Raw genomic sequence first — 27,573 nt, forward strand, 5'->3', positions numbered from 1 at the left:
GGCAGTGGTTGGCTCTAGGAGTTTTAATTAAAGGAGTTTTGTTTTGTTTTAATCTGCTCTTATTTTCCCCCCAAATTTCATAATAAACCAGTATCATTTTTATAGTCAGAAAAAATTATTTTAAGTGTTTCTTCTTTGTGCTGCCAGGAAAGCAGCAAGGCATTAGATTCTGAATCAGCTACAGAAGAGCAAGCCACCCAAGCTCATCTCATCATGCCTTAGGCTCTTTATCTACAAAGTGGGACAATCACCCTAGACCCTCTCACAGTGGAGACTGTAACACCATTACGCTCATACAGAAAAGGTATGCAGGACGAGGTAAAGAGGTTAGCAGCCTGGATCTGGGAGGTGGCTGAGCCTTGTGGTCCACAGCTGCCCAAGCCTCCACACCCTTCTCCAACAAGCCTCTTAGAAGAACATTCATTCACCTTACTTAGGCTCATAACCTCCCAGTGTAGGCATCACTGAGAACAGACTGGAACTCAGTATCTTTAGACCCTGAAATAAGGAATCAAGCTCCTTTCTTGCCCCACTGCTCACTCACAGAGCTGACTAGTTCTTTAGGACCAGGAGACAAGAACCTAGGAACCAAAAAATGTTTAGGGGTCCACAAAAATATTTTCATATATTACTGTATCTGTCATATGCCGACAGAGTTGTAAAACATACTTTTTTTTTTTTTTTAATGGTGGAAGGATGCCCACAAAAGCAAATGTACCTGAGCTTCACGAAAGTCATAATGTGATCCTGCTCAGCCTGTATCAGCTTCATATTTTCTGGACCCTACTATGAAATTATCAAGGTGGATTGTGGATCAGATTGCTGACCATTCCTCTCTATTCATCTTCTTTATCTTTCTGGTACAAAGGAAACAGAACTTGCGTGTGCATATTTCACATAACAAGTAACTAGAACGATGAGGTTAGACCGAGACCCCCACAGCAGAATTCGGCAGATGGAGACATATTTAGCAGAGAGCAGAAGAAATAGGGCTTTTAATTGCCCACACAAACAACCATTACAACACAGGAAAGACAAGAAGCCATAACTCTAGGAAATGACTTGGCATTTTCCCTTTTTTAAAAGAATGATTATCCCCTATTCCTTAGGATAAGGTTTCTGCAAAATGTGAACATACCCTTTAATAACTCTGATTCTTCTTTTCAAATTAGAGTTATAAATAAATAAGCACAATTTGCGAACCATTTGATTACGTCCCTGTACTTTCCCAAGATTCCCTAAGGAGGCACTTACACCAATTTCTGCATCATTAATATTTAAATAAAAATTCGAATTGAACTGTGGGGCAAAAAGGCATTTATGAAGCACATGTTTGGGCACAATGCAGCACGAGTTTCAGACTTAGGGAGCCAGTGGAACATCTGGTCCCTGCAGAGCTGCAACAGAATAATGCAGCAAAGAATTTTGAAAGGAGAGAATGCTGGTTTCAAGGGAGAAAGCCAGGGCAGAAACTCCCAGTTTTACTTAGAGTCTCTTATTCAGTAGCCACAAATACAGGGGCCACCATCAGGAACCAGGAAGTAAGCAAAACACACAGTTGAGCAGGCAACATCAAGTCACAAAGCCCAAGTCATTTTTAAAACATCAAGGAAAAGTTACTGTGCTTGAGACGTCCCTGGTAGTCCCTTGGTTAAGACTCCATGCTCTCAATGTATGAGGTCCTGGTTTGATTCTTGATCAGGGAGCTAGATCCCACATGCTGCAAGTAAGACCCTATGCAGCCAAATAAAATAAAATTTTTTAAAAAGTTACTGAACTCAAATCACCCCAAATACCTGTGATACAAAAAAAAAAAAAAGAAAAAGAAAAAATTTAATTCCAAACACCTTGTTTAAAAAATGAGGTGACTTTTCAATACATCTTATTGAAAATGTCATTTTGTAATTTTGTTGTAATTTTCATTGGTAAACATTTATAGAGCTCGGCACTATGCCAAGAGGGTGTATACGACTGTTCAATAAGTCAGCCCTCAGGGGATTGTAATGTGTTTGGGAAACATAAGAAATACTAGATGTAAATGGATCACAGCAGTATGGGGCATACCTGCTGAATGACACCAGAACGGCCCTGCCTCTAACTTCTGTGCAGGAGCCAAGAGAAAGGCGAATCCTCAAGTGACTGACATGTCATTGAGGATCCAGTGGAAAGCAGATGGCATGCTCAAAGGATTTCACTGAAAGTTTAAGAAAATAATGATTGGAGTGTGGGCAGAGTTAAGCCAATTAATCACAGTGGCAAACAGGGCCAGCAGCAGGGAATGCTGGTATCACTCTTGGCCTGTAGGAGAAAGGCAAGGACCGGGGTCATGGGGCCCCATTGAGCAAGTGCTGGTGCCTGGAAAATGGGAGGCTCCACAGGAGCTGAGGACAGAAGCTCAGGATGGGGGTTGGGGAGTAAATCCCCAGCCTCTGGTCACCTGCTGGTGCCATCCACAGGCTCAACCAGAAACTGGAGGACAAGGGAGCATGGAGATGCAGTCATGGGGCACAGATTGGGAGACAAGAGTGGAGAATGGACATGGTGACAAGTGGAGACCAACCCAAGGCACAGGCTGGACACTTTACTATGGGCTTTGAGAGAGAGAGAAGAGTTCTTGGCATAGTAGTGGAAGGGGAAAGTCATCTTGGGCAGAGGAAGACATGCCCATATAGGAAATGGGAAACAATTTATCTTTCAGCCAAGAAATGTGTGCAAAATGCATTTTCTTGAGAATAGGCAGGCTGCAACATTCAGGACGCTTGGAGGAACAGATATACAGAACTCGATCTTGGCACTATGACATCTGAGGTGGATAATTCTTTGTGCCTTGTAGGATGTTTAGCAGCATCCTTGGCCTCAGTAGCATTTCACTCTGAGTTGAGATAACCAGAAGTCTTCAGACATTGCCAAATGTCCTCTGCGTCCATGCTAAGTCCCTTCAGTTGTGTCAGACTCTTTGTGACCCTATGGACTGTAGCCCACCAGGCTCCTCTGTCCATGGGATTCTCTAGGCAAGAATACTAGAGTGGGTAGCCATGCCCTCCTCTAGGGAATCTTCCTGACCCAGGGATCAAACCCGCATTTCCTATGGCTCCTGCATTGGCAGCAGATTCCTTATCGCTGAGCCACTGGGGAAACCCAAATGTCCTCTAAGCAAATTTTCTCCCAGTTGAGAACCACTGGGAAAAGAAAGGAAAGAGACTATAACCAGAAATCTGTTGAAACATGGGGCAGACAGGAGATTCTAAAGGCTTAGATCAACACAGAAATTAAGACAGACAAGAGAGGGACAAATGACACATACCCTGAAAAAGAGGAGCAGGTGGGCTGTGTGAGGACAGGGGTGGGTGGTTGTGGGTAACTTCCAGACATGCAGATTGGACAGCAGGTAGGATGACGTCTCCACTGACAGAACTGGGAAGGCCTGAGGATCATCTTAGGGAACGTGATATGTCTTCTGTGAACTCACTTGAAAGGAACCAGGTCGTTTAGATAAGGCACTGAGTTGAGAACGGAGACTAGGACAAAAGGCATAAATTTGAGTCATCCACACAGAGACAGACTTCTACTCTCCTATGGACAGAAGGAAAAGTAGAGAAAACTAAGGACTAAGGTTTTCTCTTTTCTTTTTTTCGGGGAGGGGGGATGTGGTGGGAAGGCATGGTGTGCCTATTTAGAAGAAAAATGTGGGATAGAAACAGAAGGCTCCACAGACAAGAAAACCAGGCAGTTTTCTGAGGTGGAAAATGGGCTGAAGTCCAGCTCCTGCCCCACTCATCAGTTCCTTTGTCCTGAGGACTCTGCCTGATGTGAGCAACCACATTTTTCTAATGTACAGAGATGCCATGTAGGCTGGGGGTGGTACTGAGGAGACTCAAAGCTCCCACAGAAGTCAAGAGTGTCAAGAAGGGAAGAGCCTTGTTGGCCTCACCTCCCCAGTGGTTAATGGTCCTCTTTTATGTTTTCTTTTAATCATTCAAATATGTAAAGAAGTAGAATTTCCTAGGTGATAAGAATGACAAAGGTGACTTTTGCTTTGTTAATGAAGTGACTTTTGAAAGTCACCTAAGGATGTAAGCTGTTTACCAGAACTAGACATGTCATTAGAGAATTGGAAATTTCAGTCCCACTCCCCAGACCCCTGAGGAGGGGAAAGGGGCTAGAGGTTGAATCACTCACCTGTGGTGGGTAATAATTTTATCAAACACACCTATGTAATGAACGCTTCATAAAATCCCCAAAGGAGAGAGTTCAGAGAGCTTCCAGGCTGATGAACAAAAATGCATCCACATGCCATGGAGCTGGGCACCAGACTGCACAGGGACAAAAGCCTCTTTCTTCTGGGCCTCACTCTATGAATCTCTCATCTGACTGTTGATCTATATCCTTTAATATCCTTTGTAATGATCCTGATCAAGTGAGTAAACCGGTTTCTTGAGTTCTGTGAGCTGCTCTAGCAAACTAATTGAACCCAAGGGGAGGGTTGTTGGACCTGTGATTTATAGACAGTTGGTCAGAAGCACAGGTGACAACCTGAATTTGAAACTAACACCTGAATTGGAGGGTAGTCTTGTGGGACTGAGCCCTTGTGCAACCTCATGCTCTCTCTGGGTAGACAGCGTCAGAATTGAGTGAAACTGTAGGACACCCTACAGATGTAGATGGTGTCAGAGAACTGCTTGGTGGTGTGGAGGGGAAAACTGCGTACATTGGAACTGGATGCAGAATGGTAGGCTACTGTAACAATATACCATAGACTGGGTGGCCTAAAAAAACAGAAATTTATTTATCCTGTCAGGAGAGTGTGTAATTTCCTCAGTTCAGTCTCACTGCAACAAAGATTTGAAACAATGGGCAAGTGTTACAGCTTGGTTATAGCTTAGAGTTTTATTCAGTAAACAGAGGATGGTGGAATAGCATCACCACCTCAATAGAAATGAATGAGCAAGTTGACTGAACAACAACAACAAAGGATAGTACACCCTCAAGGCTTGAGGATAGGCTCACTGTTAGGAAGGGGGAGTGTTTGTTTCACCTGAGGTTCTCACTCTGGTCTGCGGACTTTTCCTTTGTTTCTTTTTCATGGGCTTTCCCCCTTTGTCTGTTTTTTAGCTACTGCCAGTTTGAACTCCTTTTTCCTATTCTAGTTACCTAACACTCCCAGTTCTGGAGGCTGGGAAGTCAAAGATCAAAGCTCTGGCAGATTCGCTCCCTGTGAGAGCCCAAATCAAGGCTTACACACTGCAACCTTCTTGTTTGCCCTCACATGGCAAACAGTCTGAGCTCCGGTCCCTCCCTCTTCTAAAAAGGGCACTAATCCAGTCATGGGGCTCCACCTTCATGAGTTCACCTAATCACCTCCCAAAGGCCTACCTCCAAATATCATCACATCAGGGTTTAGGGCTTTATCTTATAGACTTAGGAAGACACAATATTCATTCTACAGCAACCAGCAAAAAGACTGAGAAGAAAGAGCTAATGAGGAAGGAGAAAAACCAAGAGAGTCTGATGTCCTGAAACCAAGCAATGGGTTTCAAGGATAAAAGAGTGATCAATAGGGTCAAATGCTGCCGATAGGTTGAACTGAGGCTAAGAGACAACTTTTAACATCATGTTATTTGAGAGCTGGACAAGTGTAGCTTCGGTGGAGAGATAGAATGAAAGCCTGAAATCAAGGAGATTCAAGAGAGGCTGAGAGGATAGAAACTAGAGGAAGTGAGTATAGACAACTCTTTTAAAGAACTCTGCAATAAGGGGAGCAGAGAAATGGGGCAAAGCTGGGGGAGAATACAATGGGAGAAATTATAGAATGTTGATGGGAATGAGGGGAAAATGAAATGATGAAAATATATATGGTCTACTCTCAACATTCAGAAAACTAAGATCATGGCATCTGATCCCATCACTTCATGGCAAATAGATGGGGAAACAGTGGAAACATGTCAGACTTTATTTTTTTGGACTCCAAAATCCCTGCAGATGGTGATTGCAGCCATGAAATTAAAAGATGCTTACTTCTTGGAAGGAAAGTTATGACCAACCTAGATAGCATATTAAAAAGCAGAGACATTACTTTGCCAACAAAGGTCCATCTAGTCAAGGTTTTGATTTTTTCAGTGGTCGTGTATGGATGTAAGAGTTGGACTGTGAAGAAAGCTGAGCACCGAAAAATTGATGTTTTTGAACTGTGGTGTTAGAGAAGACTCTTGAGAGACCCTTGGACTGCAAGGAGATCCAAACAGTCCATTCTAAAGAAGATCAGTCCTGGGTGTTCATTGGAAGGACTGATGCTGAAATATTTTGGCCACCTGATGCGAAGAACTGACTCATTGGAAAGGACCCTGATGCTCGGAGGGGTTGGGGGCAGGAGGAGAAGGGGACGACAGAGGATGAGATGGCTGGATGGCATCACCGACTCGACAGACATGAGTTTGAGTAAACTCCAGGAGTTGGTGATGGACAGGGAGGCCTGGCGTGCTGCGATTTATGGGGTCGCAAGGAGTCAGACACGACTGAGCGACTGAACTGAACTGAACTCTCAACTACACAGGAAAACAGAAACAGTGTGACTTATTTGATGAGTTTACTTTGAAAGATCTTATGGACTAATATCTGAAACATATTTTGTAAAGTATATGTAAGTTGTGAAACATAATAAACACCCCCAAAACCACCACCCACACCAAGAGCTAGACCACCATCAATCACATATGTCCATGTGCTCTTCTCTCTTGCATCCTCCTGCTTCTCTCTTAGAAGAAAGCAACTTTCCTCAATTTTATGATCATCATTTCCTTGTAAAGTCATATTCTATTGTACTTATTGTACAATTCTTATACTTACTCTGTGGTACACATTCTGTTGTACTTATTGACTGACTGATCTTCAACCTGGCCTCCTGCAGGCTGTCAGACCACTTTGGTCAGACAACAACATGAAATTACATTCTTACATTTAACCTCTCACACTGACATTTCATTTTTCATCTTCCAGCTCTAGCTTTGCTTGATCTACCCATTCTTCTGCACGAAGATCATTATTATTCAATCTTTTCTGTATAATTTACCCTGCATCAAAGCAGGAAAGACACATCACACTTTCTTCTCTTGTGCACCACAGAATGGACCCCAGGGACCACAGCATTTTTTTCTCCTGAAAGATGCACCTACAGCCCTCAAATCCCCAGCCTCCCTGTCCAATCCCAAGGCACACACTGCTCAGCAGATGCCTTCACCAGAATCTGGTGGTCCCTCCACAGAGGGAGCAGGAAAGAGGGTGATGGCCAGTGATTCTGTATCCTTTATCCCCTAATCTTGCCTGTGGACAAGTGGCCATCCTCAAGTCATCTAGAATTCTCCTGGTGTGCAAGGACCTGTAAGACCCTGACAAATGCCAACAGACTGGACCTGTCACAAACAGATGACAGCAGGCTCTGAACGTCCTCTGCTTTCAGAGGCTCCAGCTCCCCCACTTGCTCACCGATGCTTGAAATTGCTTTAAGGAGAGACAACAGTTTTCACTCATAATTGCAGAAACCTTTGAAGGCCCTGAATGAACTAACTCAATGATTTAGACCAGCGCACTGGTCTGAAAGATTAGATGACACAATGGGCACCTGAAAAATGGGTATGAAATGACAGATAAGGGTTATAGTAGAGAGCAAAAGGGCTTTTCTTGCTTCCTTGGGCGCTTAAAAAAGAAAAATCTTAAAATCACAAGACCTGGAGTCAAATTTGGTCTCACTGCCAGTGGTCTGTCAGACCACTGTAGGCATTTTACTCAATGTTTTAAGTCTGTCGCTTATTCCTAAAATGAAGGTGAATACCTACATCCTGAGTCACCGTGAGACTTTGAGGCCATTCTAAGCCTGAATATTTTCCTTCTTTCCCTGTTACCTTCAGCACCTCGAGCTCTGTTCTTGTCCACACCAGCTCCATCCCCCTCTCTGATCATTACAGAGGTTAAAAGGGAGAAGTCTGGAACACTGGATGTAAGTACAAACCCTAACCCTATCACTTGCTGTGATCTTGGGCAAGTTACTTGACTGCTCTGTGCTGTTTCCTCTGTAAAATGAAGATAATAAGGGTATTTGCCTCATGGACTGACTGTAAGGATTGAGCGAGTTAAGACGTTTGAAAAAGGCGGGGGTGAGGGTGGGGGTGGGGGTGGTCACTGCAAGAAGCGTTTCTGACAACCGTTCCCCAGGGCTTCTCCTCACCTGCTCACTTTCCACAAGCCAAAGCAGCACTGAAAGCTCCTCCACTTCCGCTAACATTAAAAAAAAAAAAAAAAAGCCTGTAAATTGCTACACATTCCCCACGGTTTCTTAAAGACCCCAGCCTCATCCCTAAACCGCTAGGCCGTCTGTTCCTTCCGTCTGCTTCTCGGAAGCAGATCTAGGTCCCCCAGCCTGGCCCCGGCGAAACTTGGGGAGCCCAGACTCCTCTGGGGGCGATGGCGGAGGGGGCGGGGCGAGGGCCGCGGGGGCGCGGGAGGGGCAGGCGAGGTTCTGTGAGGTGGGGCCGGCCCCCGGCCCCGCGGTTGCCAGGCAGCGCAGTGGGCGTCGGCGTAGCCAGGCGAAGGCGAAGCGCTAACAAAGCCAGGTCCCACCGCACCTCTCCTGTGCTCCTGGCTGAGGCAGGTGCCGCCCTACGCCGCTCACATTCGGCTGCTTTCCGCCCTCCGGCCCGCCGAAGGTGCGAGGCGGTGGGTCTCTCTCCACACCTACCGCCTGAAGCCAGGCGCGAGGTGTCGCCTGGTGCCGGATAGCCCGCTTGGAGCGAGCCTCAGGTAGACACCCCGAGGGGAAGAGGGGGGAGGGGAGCACTCTGAACACCCCGACGGTGGCTCGGGTCTGAGGGAAGAGTCCGGCCCGATGGGCCCATCTGGATTCTGAAACCCTCCTGTTCACAGAGCCAAAAGAGGGGACTGCGATCTTTAGGAGAAGGTAACCATGGGTGTTTATTGCTCTTTACCCAAACTATATGTATACTTTGTACCCAGAACTACCATTTTATGATTTCTTACACGGGGGCAGTGATTTGGAAACACAACAAAATCTGGGATCAAATCCTCCCATTGACTGGCCAAACCCCGGCTTTTTCTTCTCTAACATGGATATAACAATACCTATGGAGGGAGTAAAACTGTCCAAAACAGGCCTGTATAGTCAAAGCTATGGTTGTTCCAGTAGTTATGTACAGATGTGAGAGTTGGACCATAAAGAAGGCTGAAGGCCAAAGAATTGATGCCTTTGAATAGTGGTGCTGGAGAAGACTGTTGAGAGTCCCTTGGACTGCAAGGAGATCAAACCAGTTAATCCTAAAGGAAATCAGTCCTGAATATTCATTGGGAGGACTGTTGCTGAAGCTGAAGCTCCAAGTCTTTGGCCACCTGATGCAAAGAGTTTACTGGAAAAGACCCTGATGCTAGAAAGATTGAGGGCAGAAGGAGAAGAGGGCAACAGAGGATGAGGTGGTTGGATGACATCACCAACTCAATGGACACGGATTTGAGCAAACTTTGGGAGATAATGGAGGAGAGGCAAGCCTGGAGTGCTGTGGTCCATGGGGTCGCAAAGAATCGGATATGACTTAGCCAACTGAACAAGAAAAATGAGGGGGTTGCCATGAGGACCAAAGGACATGACTAGTACTTTATATAAACTTCATTCATTTTCCTCATATATATTGAGTAATGACTGTATTCCAGGCACCAGATTAGGCATCGGGGATTCTATTGTTAGCAGAAAGTGACTATCCCTGCCCTCAAGCTTACAGTGTATTAGGAATAGCAGTTGTTCATCAAAAAAATCACACAAATAATCTAAAATTAGAGTCAAGTGTTGCCAAGGAGAGGTGAGTAAGGGATGCTCTGAGAGGGTATGAGGTAACAGAGAGAGGTCAGGGAAAACTGAGTTGAGACCTGAAGAACCTATGAAACAATGAGGAGTGTGTCCAGGCAAGGGTAACCATGTGTCCAAAAACCCGTCATCTATTGCAAACCCAAACAAATACATACAGTTCCTGGTCCTTGGTTCTAAGAGTTGTTCATAGACACTCCTGAGATTCTGGTGTCTGAAGCCTTTCATTCAGGTAACTGCAGACTTTTGTTTAAATTGTTGAAGCCCTGTTTAGCCCACACCAATAAAACCAAATGGGAAATTGCAAAAACAAATGTATATTTCATATTCAGTAAGACCTATGTTCTTTAGCATGTATGTGTTGGCCTGCCATTTCACATTGGGAGGTATAAGAGGAAATCTGTTGAATTTTAAGATTTGAGGAGGCAGGGCTGGGATGAATGGATAATTTAAGAAGGGCTTGCATACTGAGAGCTTTAAGAATGGAAAAGAACTTCACAAAGCACCGGAATAATGGAATGTTAAGATAGAATGGATCTTTTCCCATTATTTTTTATCAGATGTGAATAAATGATCCACAGTGCCCAAAAGAAAACACTGGTCTTCAGACTCCTTTCTACCCTAAGGAGCTATGATCCTAAGTCTCTGTGACTCAAAAGTGCATGGAAGTCCTGAGAGTCCAATGGGGACATGGGAGAGGACTTTGACCTGTCCCTCCTTCAGTGTTCACCATTTCTATGTGGTGTCACCATCTACCCAGTCATCAAAGCTTGAAGGAAATCACCCTAAACTTTTTTCTCTTCTCATTCATCTCTCCCAGTGGTTACCAAGTCCTGTATCTCCTGTCTCTCCCGTCCCTCCCAGTTGCAATTGTTTTTCAAGGCAAGGATGCTCTCCAGAGTTTTCCCCAAAGTGCTGCCATAGTCTCCTAAATGGGCTCCTTGCATAAGGCTTCACTCCACTCTCCTCAGTGCCTCTCTGCAGCTTTCAGTCAATGTGTGTTTCAGAGTCCAGCAAAGGGAAAGAAATCATACAACAATTTAACAAAGAAAGTTCAATGTAACAAATTTTTAACTATAATGGATTGGGATAATGGGAGATTGGTTAGCAAGACATAAAGATCCAAAGAGTACAGGAATCACAGATTCAGGAAGCCGTCACTACCCTTGAGATGGATCACCCAAGAAAGAGATGACCTCCTAAGGGTGTGTCACAGAGGGTGTGGCCACAGCTCATTAGGTGGCAGAGAAGTTGAGGTGCCAGGCAGCCAGAAATCCTCTGTCTGAGATGCCAAAGAAGCCGTGAAAAAGTGAAAGTACACTGGCTGTACTCTGCTGCAAACCTCCCACGAGAGGTGCCAGAGGAAGCAGCCAGCCACTGGGCGCTGCTGACTGCTGTGTGCTGCAGCCATTGGGCATTTAAGAGATTGTATACTGCAGATGCTGGAGAAGCTGTGCTCTGTGGGATCCCCGCACTGGGGAAACTGCTCATTCCTGGAGCCTAGTGGGAAGAACTTGAGGAACCCAAGAGAGAAGTCCCTTCCTCCTCAAGTATCCCTCCAGCGCCCTCTACTGATAAAGCTTAACATTATGCCAGGCAGCGAAGGAGACCACACAAGTTTTTGATGAGGAGGCAGTGCGGGTGAATTTGGAGCAGAGGCAATCAGTTGAAAACTGGAGCGTAATGCGAACACCAAAATCTGTTTGAGTGACTCCAGTGCTTAAATCTTCTAGTAGCTCCCTTCTCCCCTTAAGATAAAGTTCGAAAGCCTTGCCATGGCAAACCAGGCCTCTTATATTCTGGTGTTGGGCTGTATTTTCATCCTTAGGCTCAACCATTCCCCCTTTTGCCACTCGGCTAGCCTCCATAATTACATTTCCCTGAACTCTCTCTGATTTTTGACACTTCTATACTTTTGTCTAGTCCTAGCCGCAGAGAAATCTCTCCTTGCTCTTATCAGGAACCTATTCTGTACCTGGCACTGTTCTGGGACTGGGAATGACAGCAGTAAACAAACCAGGCTTATCCAAGTCTCTGTTCAAATATCACTATTTTCTGACCACCTTATCTAGCCTTCAGATTAGTAAGATGCCTCATCAAGGAGTTTCTGTTCTTCTATATCTATATCTTGACACTTATTGTACCCTATTTTAATCACTGATTTTCCTGTTAGTCTCTCCTTTTGGCCTATGAGTGCTCTGAGGGCAGTGTGTGTGACTCATTTATTTCTGTATGCCAGTATTTATTTAGTGCTACTCCTGACACATAAGCTGTTATTGGATTAATTGTTTGCCCAGGATCACATAATTAGTCAAAGATAGGCCCAGGACCAGAGTCCTGGTCTCCTTTTTCATGGTCAGGGGGGTTCTTCCTTAGAGTTTGATCTGCCCTGTGGGGTCTCTGAAGGAGAGCAGCCCTGTATTTTGTGTTGGAAAAGCCAAATACAATGTTAATTATCATCAGGAATGGTAATGGAAAGAGGAGAGAAATGTAGCCTGATCTTTTGTTGAAAGCTATGATGCATTCACCCCTCATAGCCCTTGCTTACTTTGAGTCCCTGGATCATAGGGATGCTAAGATGAAAATCAGAAGTAGGGAGAACAAGTAAAAGGATGGAAATGATGTGGATGTGGGGAAAAGTCTTCTCTCGAAGGAAATGGAGACTTTCGTACACTTATGAAAGAGAAGGTTAAGGTGGCCCCAGGTTTGTCTGACAGGTCCCCAGATCAGGGTGAAGGGGTGTGTGTTCCTAGAGGAGGAAGGGACTTATCTTGTGAGTTTCATAAGCTCCATAACTGCGATTAGGGATCACAGTTAACACAGAAGTCTGTAAATGTTATTCCTGGGCTTATGGACCATGATATGAAAATGGAAAGATTATTTGAAATATGAACATGGCTAAGTTAAGACACGTTGAAAGAGGTAACTACTCACTTGTTAAATAATTGTGGCTCAGCTGGTAAAAGAATCCGCCTGCAATGCAGGTAAAAGAGTGCCCCAATCCCTGGGTTGGGAAAATCCCCTGGAGAAGGGAAAGTCTACCCACTTCAGTATTCTGGCATGGAGAATTCCACGCACTGTATAGTCCACGGGGTCAAAAAGAGTTGGACACAACTGAGCGACTTTCACTTCACTTCATGTGGAGCTTTTAACTTTCAAAATGTGATACTAGCATGATATATAAGCAATTTGGAGAAGTCTGCTAGTAACAGAGCCAAGAACCACTATTCAAAAAAAAGGGACAAAGTCAAATAGGACTGCTGTTAGCAATATTGCTGCTGGCATCCAAATGCTGGGTTGACTTGATCCAAGGGTTGGCCCAAGGTAGAAAAAGATCCAGACTTCTGTGAAATAAAGTTGGAGAGGCAAGCTAATAAGAATAAGACAAATCATGGAGAGCTTGAAAGTCAGACAGGGCATCATGGAAATGAAGATCCAATAAAGGTTTTAGAGAGTGATGTGATAACATGAGCGGTTAAGGCATTCTATCTGGAAAAACTAAACCTTAATTTCCTGGCATTGAAAAATGATTATATTAGAACCTACCTACTCATAGATTGCTGTAAGGACAAGGAAACTTCACTGGCTTTAAAGAAAGTGAAAATGTTGATCACTCAGTTGTGTCCGACTCTTTTCGACCCCATGGACTATAGCCCACCAGGTTCCTCTGTCTATGGAGTTCTCCAGGCAAGACTATTGGATTGGGTAGCCATTCCCTTCTCCAGGGGATCTTCCCTACCCAGGGGTCAAACTCAGGTATCCTGGATTGCAGGTGGATTCTTTACCATCTGAGCCATCATCTGAAAGTCAAAGGGCTTGCAAAGGGAAGCCTGTTAAAAACATTGACTTTCAAGCTCCTCTTAATGCTGGGCACCCTTCCATTATTTGCAACTGTGTGCAATATGGCTAATGAGACAATAATCATTTTCAGGACAAAAAATTAGGACATAATCTGACAAATATAAGTTTTGTTACGCTGAAAATGTACTTTTCATGATGCAAATGGGAATATCCATGATATTTCAGTGATTTAGGGAAAGAGTCAAACATAATTTTTGAAACTAAGATTGTCCTAGAGAAAATCCATGATTTGTAAATGGCCTTATTCTGAGAGAGGCAGTGTGATGTAGTGTGGGAAAGGCACTTAAGGAGACCTGAATTTTTGATTCTGCTCCAACAGAAACTGTGAGCTTGTGGCGAATCACTTCACCTCTTTGTGCATCAATTAGTGCTAAGTCATGTCCAACTCTTTTCGACCCCATGAACAGTAGCCTGGTAGGCTCCTCTGTCCATGGGATTCTCTAGGCAAGAATAATGGAATGGGTTGCCATTTCCTCCTCCAGGGGATCTTCCTGACCAGAGATCAAACCCACATCTCTTATGTCTCCTGCATTGGCAGGCAGGTGGATTTTTCACCTGTGCACCGCCACCTGGGAAGCCCCATATTGGACTATATTATAAGTCAAATTAAGTCCCTTTCTTTTTCTGGAAAAGATGTTCCTTTTTATTTTCTAGACAGATTTTTTTTTAAGCTCATCAGGACTAAAGTGGGGAATGAAACAGAAGGATAAATAAAAACTGGCCATGATGTATCCGACTAATACAATTGAGGGAGTTAAAGAAGTTCATTTTGGATGCTTTTATGGGAAAGGGAACTCTACACTAGGAAGCTGGTGGATATGACTGTAGCATGGTTTAGAGTTTACAACTGGGGATTTGGCAGTCATCAGCACCGAAAAGGTATCTACTTCCAGTTAGAATATAGTAGATTGCAGCAGCTCAAGCCACCCACTGCAACAAATTTTAAAATCTAGAAAAATTATTTTTAAAAATATTATAAATACATCAGAGAGCTTTAGAAGCAATGAGTACTAGATTACTTCAAATTCCAGGAGGGTGCCAAACCCTTCCAAGGTGAACTCATGGTAAGTAATTTTCTTCCCAGTGGACCTTTGCCAACTTTGGATGTGGACTCAGGACTGCTGGCAAGCCTTGGTGGTCAAACAGCTCTGGCATGACAGATTAGAAATTTGAGTCACCCCAAACACTTTCATTTTTACATACGGTCTGACATAAAATTTAAAAAATAAAAAGAAGCATGAAAATGTGTCTAGTAATCAAGAAGAAAAATAGACATCAAAGAGGATAACCACAGGGAGATTCAGCCACTGGAGTTATCAGAACTTGTTGACTCTAAAATAACTCTAAATAATATGTTCAGGAAAATGAAGGAAAAGATGTATAAATGGATGAAAATGGAGAATTTCAACAGAGAAATTGTATGTATAAAAATAACAGATATTCTTGAACTCAAAATGCAATATTTGAAATAAAGAATTTATTAAGTGGATTTATCAGCATCCTGGATAGCAGAAGACATGCTTACTGATGGAAGAAAAGGTGCCAGGTAAGTGGAAAGATGAAACTTTTCTAGAGAATGGAGAGGGTCAAATGCTGGTTACTCAGGTCTTGGACAGGCAAGAACTAAGAGCTCAAGCAGCAGAGGAAAGACTATGAGGTCAAAGAGATAGGCTGAGTTGGCAGAGAACGGCAGTGTGACTTCTTTCTGACATCCTTGATCTCACTCAGGTAGGAAATTGCTTCATCTACTGGGAGTGAGGAAAACAGTTGAGTGGGATTCAGGCTTGAGGGGAAAGTCATTACCTGGAGATTAAATAAGAAATAGAAGTGTGTTCTTGGGGGCATGGCAAAGATCAACACAGAAGCAGGCGTGAAGGACCTAGAGAGTAGAAATGGTGCAAGAATGGAGTGTGCTGCACTGAATAATCTTGCAACTGAAAGATTACTTTTGTGATGCTGTTGTTTTATAAAAATAAAAACAGAGTGAGGCTTAAAGACCAGCCTAGGTTCAAATGTGATTGCCTGTGAGATTAAGCCTAACTTGATATGAGCCTACTTTTCTGGTTCTTTCAAACTCACTCAGTTTACCTAAATCTTAGAATCACATGACTATCTTTAAACATATGTTCATGTTTTGGTGTTTTATGAAAGGGTTAGTCATTCAGTCATGTGCAACTATTTGTGACCCCATGGACCATAACCTGCCAGGCTCCTCTGTCCATGGAATTTTCCAGGCAAGAATACTGCAGTGGGTTGTCATTGCCTCTTCCAGGGGATCTTCCCAACCCAGGGATTGAAGCCAGGTCTCCTGCATCACAGGCAGATTTTTTACAGAAATCTTAAAGATTTCCTCCCTCTTCTAGCTTCAGAAAACAACTTCAATTCTCCTGAGGGTATCCCAGCTCCCGTTCATAAATTAATGCAGAGTTACACTGCCTTATCCTGCCTCCTCAGGAAAGGAGTCGCTGCCAGTGTTAGATGCTGCTCTTTCTTTTCCTTGGCTCTTACTTTCTTTCAGTTCAGTTCAGTCGCTGAGTCGTGTCTGACTCTTTGTGACCCCATGAACCGCAGCACGCCAGGCCTCCCTGTCCATCACCAACTCCTGGAGTCCACCCAAACATTGAGTCATGTCCATTGAGTCCATTGAGTCAGTGATGCCATCCAACCATCTCTTCCTCTGTCGTCCCCTTCTCCTCCTGCCCTCAATCTTTCCCAGCATCAGGGCCTTTTCAAATGAGTCAGCTCTTCACATAAGGTAGCCAAAGTGTTGGAGTTTCAGCTTCAACATCAGTCCTACCAATGAACACCCTTAGGATGTTCATTAGGATGGACTGGTTGGATCTCTTTGCAGTCCGAGGGACTCTCAAGAGTCTTCTCCAACACCACAGTTCAAAAGCATCAATTCTTCGGTGCTCAGCCTTCTTCACAGTCCAACTCTCACATCCATACACGACCACTGGATAAACCACAGCCTTGACCAGATGGATCTTTGTTGGCAAAGTAATGTCTCTGCTTTTTAATATGCTGTCTAGGTTGGTCATAACTTTCCTTCCAAGGAGTAAGTGTCTTTTAATTTCATGGCTGCAATCACCATCTGCCATGATTTTGGAGCCCAGAAAAATAAAGTCAGCCACTGTTTCCACTGTTTCCCCATCTATTTGCCATGAAGTGATGGGACCAGATGCTGTGATCTTAGTTTTCTGAATGTTGAGCTTTAAGTCAACTTTTTCACTCTCCTCTTTCACTTTCATCAAGAGGCTCTTTAGTTCTTCTTCCCTTTCTGCCTTAAGGGTGGTGTCATCTGCATATCTGAGGTTATTGATATTTCTCCCAGCGATCTTGATTCCAGGTTGTGCTTCCTCCAGCCCAGTGTTTCTCGTGATGAACTCTGCATATAAGTTAAATTAGCAGGGTAGCAACATACAGCCTTGACATACTCCTTTTCCTATTTGGAACCAACCTGTTGTTCCATGTCCAGTTCTAACTGTTGCTTCCTGACCTGCATATCGGTTTTTCAAGAGGCAGGTCAGGTGGTCTGGTATTCCCTTCTCTTTCAGAATTTTCCATAGTTTATTGTGATCCACATAGTCAAAGGCTTTGTCACAGTCAATAAAGCAGAAATGGATATTTTTCTGGAACTCTCTTGCTTTTTCGATGATCCAGCGGATGTTGGCAATTTGATCTCTGGTTCCTCTGCCTTTTCTAAAACCAGCTTGAGCATCTGGAAGTTCATGGCTCACATATTGCTGAAGCCTGCCTTGGAGAATTTTGAGCATTAGTACTAGATGTTTTCGTCCTTTGTGACACTCTGAGGACACTATTTCTCTGCGATCAAAAGAAGTTTATCTATTTTGCTAATTTATCTCAGACTTTCTTGATGGCTTCTAATCAATACTTCAGCTGAGTAATTTAACTTAGAAGCTAATTGTTCCCTTTACAACCAGTATTTTTATAGTTCCCTTTCTAGTTACATTCTTTTAAAATTGTATAAGTTATGTATATAAATTATGTATATGTATACATTGGCTTACCTGGTGGCTCAGACGGTAAACTGAGCAAGTAACACTTTTACTTTCTCTCTCTCTATATATATGGGGCTTCCCTAGTGGCACAATTGGTAAAGAATCTGCCTGCAATCCAGGAGACCCGGGTTTGATCCCTGGGTCACGAAGATCCTCTGGAGGAGGAAATGGCAATCCATTCCAGTGTTTTTGCATAGAGAATGCCATGGACAGAGGAGGCTGGTGGGCTGCAGTATCTGGGGTTGCAGAGTTAGACGTGACTGAATGACATACACACACACATACATATATGTAATATCAATCTCAGCTTTTACCAGAAATTGATTTTAATAATCATCAGCATCTCTTCCATAACACATAATCTTAAAACATTGAAACAAAAGCTTTTTTAACAAAAGTTTTTTAACCAAAGTACTTGGAACCAGATATTACATCAGGGCTTCCCAACCTTTTTCAACATCGTGGCATACAGAAATCTTTGTAAAGTGCACTGGAGTACACTGTAAAGTTTTGGCAGGTCTGTATGGAGCTTATGAAAAATCCAATATAGTTTTATCATATAATTGCAATAACAAGTTACACAGTGAGAGTGAAGATATTGAAAGTTTACTCTGAATAAAACTTTCAAATAAAAAAGATTATTTAAATTTTTAAAGAGAAATAAAGCTCATTTTCTAATCATGATTTTGCTTTATACCAAATTTTGTGTTGAAATAACTACATGCAGAAAATTTTTAATTTTCTTTTCAAACTCTTTTTTCTTTTTTTAAAACTTATTTAATTGGAGGCTAATTACTTTACAATATTGTGGTGGTTTTTGCCATGAATCAGCCACAGGTGTACATGTGTCCCCCATTCCAAACCCCCTCCCACTCCCCTCCCCATTCCATCCCTCTGGGTTGTCCCAGTGCACTGTCTTTGAGTGCCCTGTTTCATGCATCAAACTTGGACTTGTCATCTATTTCACATATGGTAATATACATGTTTCAATGCTATTCTCTCAAATCATCCCACCCTCACCTTCTCCCAGAGTCCAAAAGTCTGTTCTTTATATCTGTGTCTCTTTTGCTGTCTTGCATATAGGGTTGTCATTACCATCTTTCTAAATTCCATATATATGCATTAATATACTGTATTGTTGTTTTTCTTTCTGACTTACTTCCACTCTGTATAGTAGGGTGAAGTAAGTTTCATTCACCTCATTAGAACTGACTCAAATGCATTCTTTTTAATAACTGAGTAATATTCCATTGTGTATTTCTCTTCAAATTCTTATAGTCTCCATCAGTGAGGAAGTTTGCCCCACAGATGGTTGTTACTTAGCAAATGTTAAAAAGGTAATTATTGATTTTTCTCCAATTGACAGAAACTCCTTTCTATCTATTAACCAAAAAAATTTTTTTTATTAACCAAAATTTGAATACTTTGATTTCTTCTGTCTTTGGTTGAAATTCTTAGGATAATGTGAATTGATTTCTAATTCACTTAATTTTTTTACATCAAGTATCTACAAGTAACATGACACCTAACAGATGTTTTGCTACTAGTCTTCTTTAGGGTTAAAGTTAGAAATATTAGTTAAACTTCCCACTAAACTACTTCTAACATCATGTTTCCCTTGAATTTATGAGCACTGTTGGTATACTTTATTGTATTTTCACACATTCATTGTGACTTTTATTAAATTCATTCTGGTACTTGAAAATGTCAAATAAGCCAATTTTCTGAAAAAAATCTCTCCCCAACAATTCTGCAATAAGAATCATTGACATTTTTCAATTCCTCTTTTAGTTCCTAGCCTCCAGGGAAAAAAAGAAAGAAAAAAATTTCCTTTGATAGGTAACTTAGTAGCAAACAGCAGACTGTTTCTTCACATAGAGCTGAAAGCAGACAAAACCATAGCAGCCTGGATTTATTAGAAACATCCTTTAATATGGAATTCACGTCCACAGGCAAATATACAGACTAGAGCTCTCTGTAACAAAGCTTGTCTTTCTTGCATCTCAAATGATCAGAACGTGGAGAACAGATATGATGTAAAGCCCTCCCACCTTCCTATTATCACAGCTTTCCCACTAGTACAGAAACTGTTGTTCTTGCATAATCTAGAAAGTCTTATTTGTTTTAAAATATTTAGTTACTATTCATCCTGAGTACTTTGTTTTGGTTCTTTCTGGCAAATCAATATTCTTCCAAGCCTCCCCCTTGAGGGATGCTAACTAGTGCTGTTAACTGAACATTCTTACTAACACCTGTAGATTCATCACCCTGCAAGGAAACACTTTGATTTGGTCTTATGAAGACTATCATCTATGCATCTTCTAACAGTAATGTTCCATTTTTATATTTCCTTTGCCTCATTTGGTTCCAAATGTGATCATATCTCAGGCAGGTGGGCAAAATGATTCTGTAATTGTGGGAGATATTTTGGCCTTACTTCTTAATTATGTGACCTTTTAATTAGCTTCCTGAACCCAACCTGATATAAACTACTATGTAGTTGTAAACACCTTTGTGAAGCATTTCATAAAGCAGTGGTTTTCAAAGTGTGGTGTCAGGGACTTCTGAGGATCCTTGAGACTTTAGGGGGTAGGAATCCATGAAGGTAAAACTATTTTTGTAATAATATCAAGACATTATAGGTCTTTCTCATGCTGCTTCTTAAGAGTGTACACAGGAGTTTCTCAGAAGCTACATGATGTGTGATTGAATTCAGTCAAATGGATTGAATGCAAAAAGCAGATATTATAATCTAGCTGGTTCTATTAAGGCAGACATTAGAAGACTTTCAGAAAATATAATGTCGCACTTCTCACTAAGAATTTTTGTTGGTTTGTTTTCTGGAAACTGTAGTTAATTTTTATAAGATATGATGGAACTACTTTTATTTTAAAATAAATATTTTAAAATTCCTAAAATGACAAATATTGCATGATATAACCCATATTAACAAAAGACATTTTGGATCCTCAATAACTTTTCAGAATGTAAGGGATGCTGAGATCCAAGACTTTGAGAATTAATCTCTTAAAAGACTATCTGTATAATACAGGTATTTTCTGTTAAGGCTCTGGCATAATTTACCCAGCACCATTTTTTTCATTTGATAACTTTTCCATGAAAATGAGATATTTAGGCAGATATCTGGGTAAAGAAAAAAATTATCAGAGCAAACAAATCCAAATTTGAAATAGTTCTCACTATGTTGCCTAATAAGTGATTTAAATTTATATTTTGGACTATATGTATAATGTCTGTGAATCTCATAAGTATTAAATTATAATTAGATATTAATTCAAAATTATACTTTGTAGTAGGAAAATAAACCATATATTTAAAATACTTAAGGAGAATATAGGCCTTTTTTACTATAACAAATCAGTTTTCAGATAGAAGAAGATTGTTCATTTTCTTTAGAGTAGTTACATAACACTTTTGAAAAGGGGAATTTTAAGAAATGCTACCATTTAATTTAGCAGTTAAAATGCTAAACTGTCCACAAAATGTAAATATTACTCATACTCAAGTATAGTTAAAGTATTTTGAGAGATATTTCTATAAGGTAATAAAGGCCCACAGTCTCTTACTGAATCAATTAAATTATTTTACACTATTATTTACTTTTAGAAGCGAACTTAATTTTTTAATTCCTACAAACAAATAATGTCATTATAGAATTTCATACTGAATCAGATTTTGGATATTTTACATCACAAAGCAAGGATAAAGAAATATATAAATCAAGACACAATTTTTAAAAATTAACAAAATCAATTATGTTTTATTAGAGAGAGATGATGATGATGATTAAAACATATACCCTCTTTTGGGGGAGTAAAGTTTAAAAATAAGAGAAAATTAAATCAAAGGAAGGACCTAAGTATTGGAAACATATATGCACAAAACTTTGGTACTGACAATAAATACATTGCAGTTAAAACAATAATCAAACTTACAAAGGTGGTTTTAACATGGTGGTTAAAGGGGGAAATTCTATATAAGCATCTCTGCTGGCAGGTGCTCTGCCTAAAACCTTAAGCACCAAACAATAATTACAGAAATCTGGAAGTTTACTGACTGAGTGAAACAATATCCAAACATAATTTCAGCTGTTATAAATGTGTATATAGTTGTAAAATGGTTGTAAATTTTGTATCACTATGAAAAGTATACAGTCATCAATGGGTTACATGGCAGAATGTAACCCATTCTGCCATGACCACTTGTGGGAAGCTCCGCTTTAGAGATCTATAAAGGCAGAATAGGATGAAATAGTAAAATGTGTACTACAAAGATTATGTGATGATACTCAAGTTTTGTGGGAAGGCTCATGGCATAGCACAGACTCAAGATGAACCTTGGCGAGGGTGTGCAGGGTTTTAACAGATGGAAAGAAAGTGGGAGGACACCTCAGCAAAGCCAGCCTGAATTAGCAACATCCTGAGGGAAAGAGAAAAGCTGGATGGAGTGTGACTAACAGTGGGAAAGTGTTAAGCTTTGAATTTATAACTTTTAGGGAAGTGGCCAGAGTAAACTATGTGTTAGAAATTTATGTTGGTAAATACTAATAAAAATTTATACTGTAAAATTCTATATACAAATAATGGAGAACCTTGAAAATTAGGATTGGATTATCATTTTGTCAGCTGGACTTTCTGACCTATTAACAGCAGCATAGAAGGTAGATCAGGACACACCAGTCAGGAGAGACCAGAGAATAACCCGAGATAGGGTAGCTTGTTAGGAGGTGAGGGACTGAACCAGAGTAAATAAGGTGAAAATAAAGAAGAAGGGATGAGTAGGAGACACAAGTCAAATGAAACATCAGTGAGATTTAGTGACAGATTCAGCAGACTAAAGAGAAGAGAGGCTCCAGGGCTTGGAGGCCAAATGACTGAGGAATGGTGGCATTGTGTTCAGAAACAAATCTAGAGAGGGGACTTGGGAGATGGAGAATGAGTGAGTGAACAACAACAAAAATATTTTTATATATATGTATATATAAATATATTTTACCTATATATATATTTGGTGGTAAAATATATATAAAACTGACCACGTTAACCATTCTTAAGTGTACAGTTTAGTGGCATTTTATACTTTCACATTTTTGTGACACCATCACCCCCATCGATTTTCACAACTTTCTCATCTTTATAAACTGAAACTGTACCTGTTAACTAACAGTCATGTCCCCCTCTTAGTGACCCCAGGGAGTGCAGCAGGCCAGGCTTCCCTGTCCTTCACTATCTCATGGAGTTTGCTCAAACTCATGTCCTTTGAGTTGGTGATGCCATCCAACCATCTTTTCCTCTGTCACCCATTCTTCTCCTGCCCTCAGTCTTTCCCAGTATCAGGGTCTTTTCCAATGAGTTGGCTCTTCGCAGAGGTGGCCAAAGTATTGGAACTTCAGCTTGAATCCTTCCAATGAGTATTCATGGTTGATTTCCTTTAGGATTGACTTGTTTGATAAATACAGTTGACTACTTTAACCAGATATATATATATGGTTATGAGCAGACAATATGAGCAAACTGCCCTTTGCTAGATAAAGTGAATTGAAAAGTTATCAGAAACAGTCAACTTGTAACAATAACTTTTTAAATTATGAACTATTTCATACATACAAATAAAATACATAACTAAATTTAGGCATAAAAGTGATGAAACACACATGTAAGCTTAAAACATAGAACATTCCTAATAGTGTTGGGGCTCCTGTTGCATCTCCCTCCCTCCCTCACCAAGGATGATACCATTCTGAATTTGTGTTTATCATCCTTTGCTCTTTCTTATAATATTATAAGCACAATAATTTATAATTTAATTTCTTATAATGCTATTCTTATTATATATGTGACCCTAACTAATACATGGCTTTTTCTACCCAGCATCATGAGATTCACCCTGGTGATACTTGCTGAGGACTGTGCTATCTTCCCAATGAATTGAAGCTTTTATATTATGTAGTGACCCTCTTTATTCTTACATGCTTTGTGCCTTAAAGTCTCTTTTGTCTGGTTTTGACTCATCTACATCAACTTTCCTTTGGTTATTATTTGCCTATTTATCCATACATCCTTTTACTAGCCTTTCTGTGTACTTGAACTATTTTGCATTGTATTTATAAATAACTATATGTGTTTTCAGGTGTGCCTGAAGCTAGATATTTTAAAAATCCAGTCTGATAACTTCTGTATTTTAATTGACACATTTAATACCTTTCCTTTTTACCGATTACTGATATATGGACTTCTATCATGTCATTTATCCACTTTTCCCATGCTTCCCCCAGCCCCTCTTTTTTTGCCTTCTTTTGGATCAATCAAGTTGTGTTATTACTCTTAATTCCTTTTCTTATTTCTAATGATTGGTGGTTATATTACTTTTATGATAATTACCCTTGAATTTTTGTATGCATATCTGACTTTTTACAAAGTCTAAAATTGATGTCTTTAGACCCTTCTTCCTCTGAACAATAGTACACAAAATGGAAGATAATGGAGTAGCACCAACCTGATACCATTTTAATTTCTTGTCTTGAGATTTCCCAACCAGGCTGGTAGTATAAATTTAAAACTTAGACCTAGCTTGTGGCTACATATTTGTGGGAGACTATTTCTCCCCCAATAAGAAGCAGCAACCCTCGAGTAGGAAATGGCAACCCACTCCAGTGTTCTTGCATGGGAAATCCTATGGACTGTGTAGGGCTACAGTCCATGGGGTTGCAAAGAGTTGGCCACAACTTAGCTACTAACCAACAACAAAAGAAGCAGAAGGAAGAAAGATTTCTGTGCCACTTGCCAGTAGGCAGGTATTTTCAGTCCCACCCTCTCACACTAAGTGTGTGAACCCTGAAGGGTTTCAGGTTTAGGGGAGTAAGAGAGTCGTCTTTTCAGCTGTTTACTTTTTCACTCCTTGCCTGGCCTTTTATCTCAAAGCCTCAGTTCCTGGTTCTACATTTGCCCCAAGCCAGCCCTAACCTCTTCATTTGCTTTCCACTCTCATTTCTGCCTTACTTATGTGGCACGTGAGGATTCCCCTCACTTTCTTGCAAGCTCAGCAAAGCAATTTGAAAAGTGTGTTTGCTGGGATTTGTCTCATATCCAAGTGTTTTGAAGAGACAGGGCTTTTCAGAACCTTTATACTCTATTTTAAAGCAGACAAAGTCTTTTCATCTGTTGTTCATTTGTGCATGGTGTTGTGTACTATCTATGGATTTTCATGTTTTGTTTCAATTTGCCCTGGAACTTTTTGAATGAAACATACAAGTGTCTCTTTACAATTAAAGTAGATGAGTATACCTGCAAAGGTATAGAGAGCTGTTCATCAAATGGCTCTTTAGTGATTATTTTTATTTGGAAAGATGTAATACAATGTCAAGTAATGGAAGATTCACAGAGTAAATTTTGCTACAACTCTTATGGGGCCAATAAGAGTTGTGTGATGTGGAAGATGGTAGTAATCTGATGTTGAGCAAATTATTTTGCATGAACCCATTTTTATTTATACAAATATATATTTACATTGAAAAAAATTCTGAATGGAGAGATTCAATATTTTGGGGTGCTATCATTAGAGGTCTTTTTGTTTACTTCTTATTGATCACTACCTTTTTTTTTTTTTTAATTAGCAATAATCCTAATTTGGATAAACCTCATTGGCCAGGAAACTGCCACTGCGCAAAGCTAACCTCTACTTTTTCAATGAACAAATATATATGGTGTGTTTTTTAAGTAAATGAAAGAATTACAACAACAGAAAGAGGGGATTAGTGGACTTCCCTGGTGGTTCAGACGGTAAAGCGTCTGCCTACAATGCGGGAGACCCGGGTTCAATCCCTGGGTCAGTAAGATCTGGAGAAGGAAATGGCAACCCACTCCAGTATTCTTGCCTGGAGAACCCCATGGACGGAGGAACCTGGTAGACTACAGCCCATGGGGTCGCAAAGAATCGGACACGACTAAGTGACTTCACCTCTAACTTAGGAGTCCTGTAACAATAGGTCTGTCTTGTGGGGTAGTGAACCCCCAATATTGAGAGTGCCTCACAGAGGCTGGGTAACCTCCTGTCGAAGATTCCTGTCATCTTATGATTCAAAGATTCTCATTTTATTTTTTCTCTGATAATAGGTCAATCAGTCAATGCCTCAGACAGATAAGCAAATATGCATCCCCCCGGAGCTGCCGGACTTGCTGAAGCAATTTACCAAAGCCGCCATTCGGTCCCAGCCGCAGGATCTCATCCAGTGGGCTGCAGAGTACGTACTCCTCTCTCACCTCTAGCCCCTGGCTCCCTTTGGAGGCGAAGGTGGCGGGTGGAGGAGGGAAGGTTTGCAAAACCGAGAGGAGGTTGTCATGGCTGCAACCTGGGAGTCGGGACTGATTAGCATAATTTCCATGATGTTCAGCTGTCACGTTGCTTTGGTACTTTAAATCCACATAGAAATCCCGCAAACTGCGAGGATGGAGGCCCTTCGCCAAGTGAACCAGACTGAGCGATAGGACGCCAGGGCTATAGTCAAAGTGTCCTAGGGCGATCAGCAAGAGTTAGATTACCACATCACATCACACAAGCACACTCCACTGGGTCCCTGCTCTCACCCCCGCCCCTCCCCACTCCCTGTCCCAGTGGAAAGAAAGGCCCAGAGTTCCTCGGAGCTTTAGCCTGCCTTTCCGTGATGTAAACCAGGGCCTCATTCTCAGGTTTCACCACCAGATGGCAGCACTGCACCTGTGGGGGAGCCATGCGATGAGCCAGCGGGACGGACTGTGTGGGATCAGTCCAAGGGGGTTCTCTCCTGAGTTAACGCCTGTAATGAGATCCCGTCCTCTACTACTTTTAGCCACAGACACTTTGTATCTCGTCTTTGGGGAAATTGCTATTTTCTTGACTTCTTTGAACTAATGTGTTCCTTCACCATAAGGATTCCACCACCACACTGGTGATGGGGGCAGGCAGAGCAGCCGCCTGGCTTCCGTGTGCGTCAAACACAGGTGTCCTCTTTCAGGAGACACCTCCAGAGGCTGCTCAGTGGAAGGAGCTCACACAGTAACTGCTAGCCAGGATTGAAACAACTTCACACAGAAAGGCTCCCAGCTACGAAATTGCTCCTTAGACAAAAGTACCTGCTTGAAACGGGGCATCTGAGGCTTGGGGTAGAGTTAGGAGTGGACCAATCCTCCCAGGGACCCCTTTCAGGCTCTTTTTACTGTTTGGTGATGGCCTCCTTAGTAGGGCTTCACTGGGAGAGGGGGTGAGGAGTCAGAGGCTACAGATCAGGGCTGGGAGGTTGTGGGAGGGGAGAGCCACCTTCCTCATGAGGTTGAGCGGGTCCATTGAGCAGTGGTGAGAAGAAGGCACTGATACCTTTGAGAAGGCTCAAGATGTATTCTAAGAGGACACTCACAGAGTGTCCCTGGCCAGTGTGCTCCTGCTCCTGGGCTGGGCTAGTATGAAGTTTCTACAAATGGAAGGAAAATAAGCCAGTAGCGCTCATAAAAACAAGACACAAATGGGGTTGCTTTGCCTGGTAATGAACCCTGTTTAGTTTTCCATTCTCAATTTTATATATAACCTCTAAGATTGAACTTTAAGCATCAGAAGACTAATTTCTTTTGGCACACCCAGACAGACTTTTATACTATATGATAGTTTAAAACTTTATTTTATTGTTCTTGCACTGCTGCTTTATAGCAAGAAAAATGACATTTCTTGGTATTGTCCCTGACATTTATGGGAGAAAACATTCCACTGTTATAGTCTGCTTGTTTCCATATCGTATCGTGTGCTATAAATGTTTTAGATATCCCTGAAGAATCAGTTTGT

General features: G+C 41.6%; 1 protein-coding gene across 2 annotated transcripts in view; it reads left to right on the forward strand.

Moving 5' to 3' along the window:
* Positions 1 to 8,546: 8,546 nt before the first annotated feature.
* ROPN1 (rhophilin associated tail protein 1) overlaps positions 8,547 to 27,573 on the forward strand; it is a 28,344-nt gene continuing 9,317 nt past the window's right edge. The window contains exons 1-2 of one of the 2 annotated variants that reach the window (XM_043874780.1): positions 8,547 to 8,790; positions 25,878 to 26,005. In XM_043874780.1, coding sequence (XP_043730715.1) covers positions 25,890 to 26,005 — 116 coding nt within the window. In that variant the 5' untranslated portion in view covers positions 8,547 to 8,790; positions 25,878 to 25,889. The remainder of the gene's footprint in view (positions 8,791 to 25,877; positions 26,006 to 27,573) is intronic. The other variant, XM_043874781.1, reaches the window with a different exon arrangement.

The sequence above is a fragment of the Cervus elaphus genome, chromosome 19, assembly GCF_910594005.1.
Source record: "Cervus elaphus chromosome 19, mCerEla1.1, whole genome shotgun sequence".
Classification (NCBI taxonomy): domain Eukaryota; kingdom Metazoa; phylum Chordata; class Mammalia; order Artiodactyla; family Cervidae; genus Cervus; species Cervus elaphus.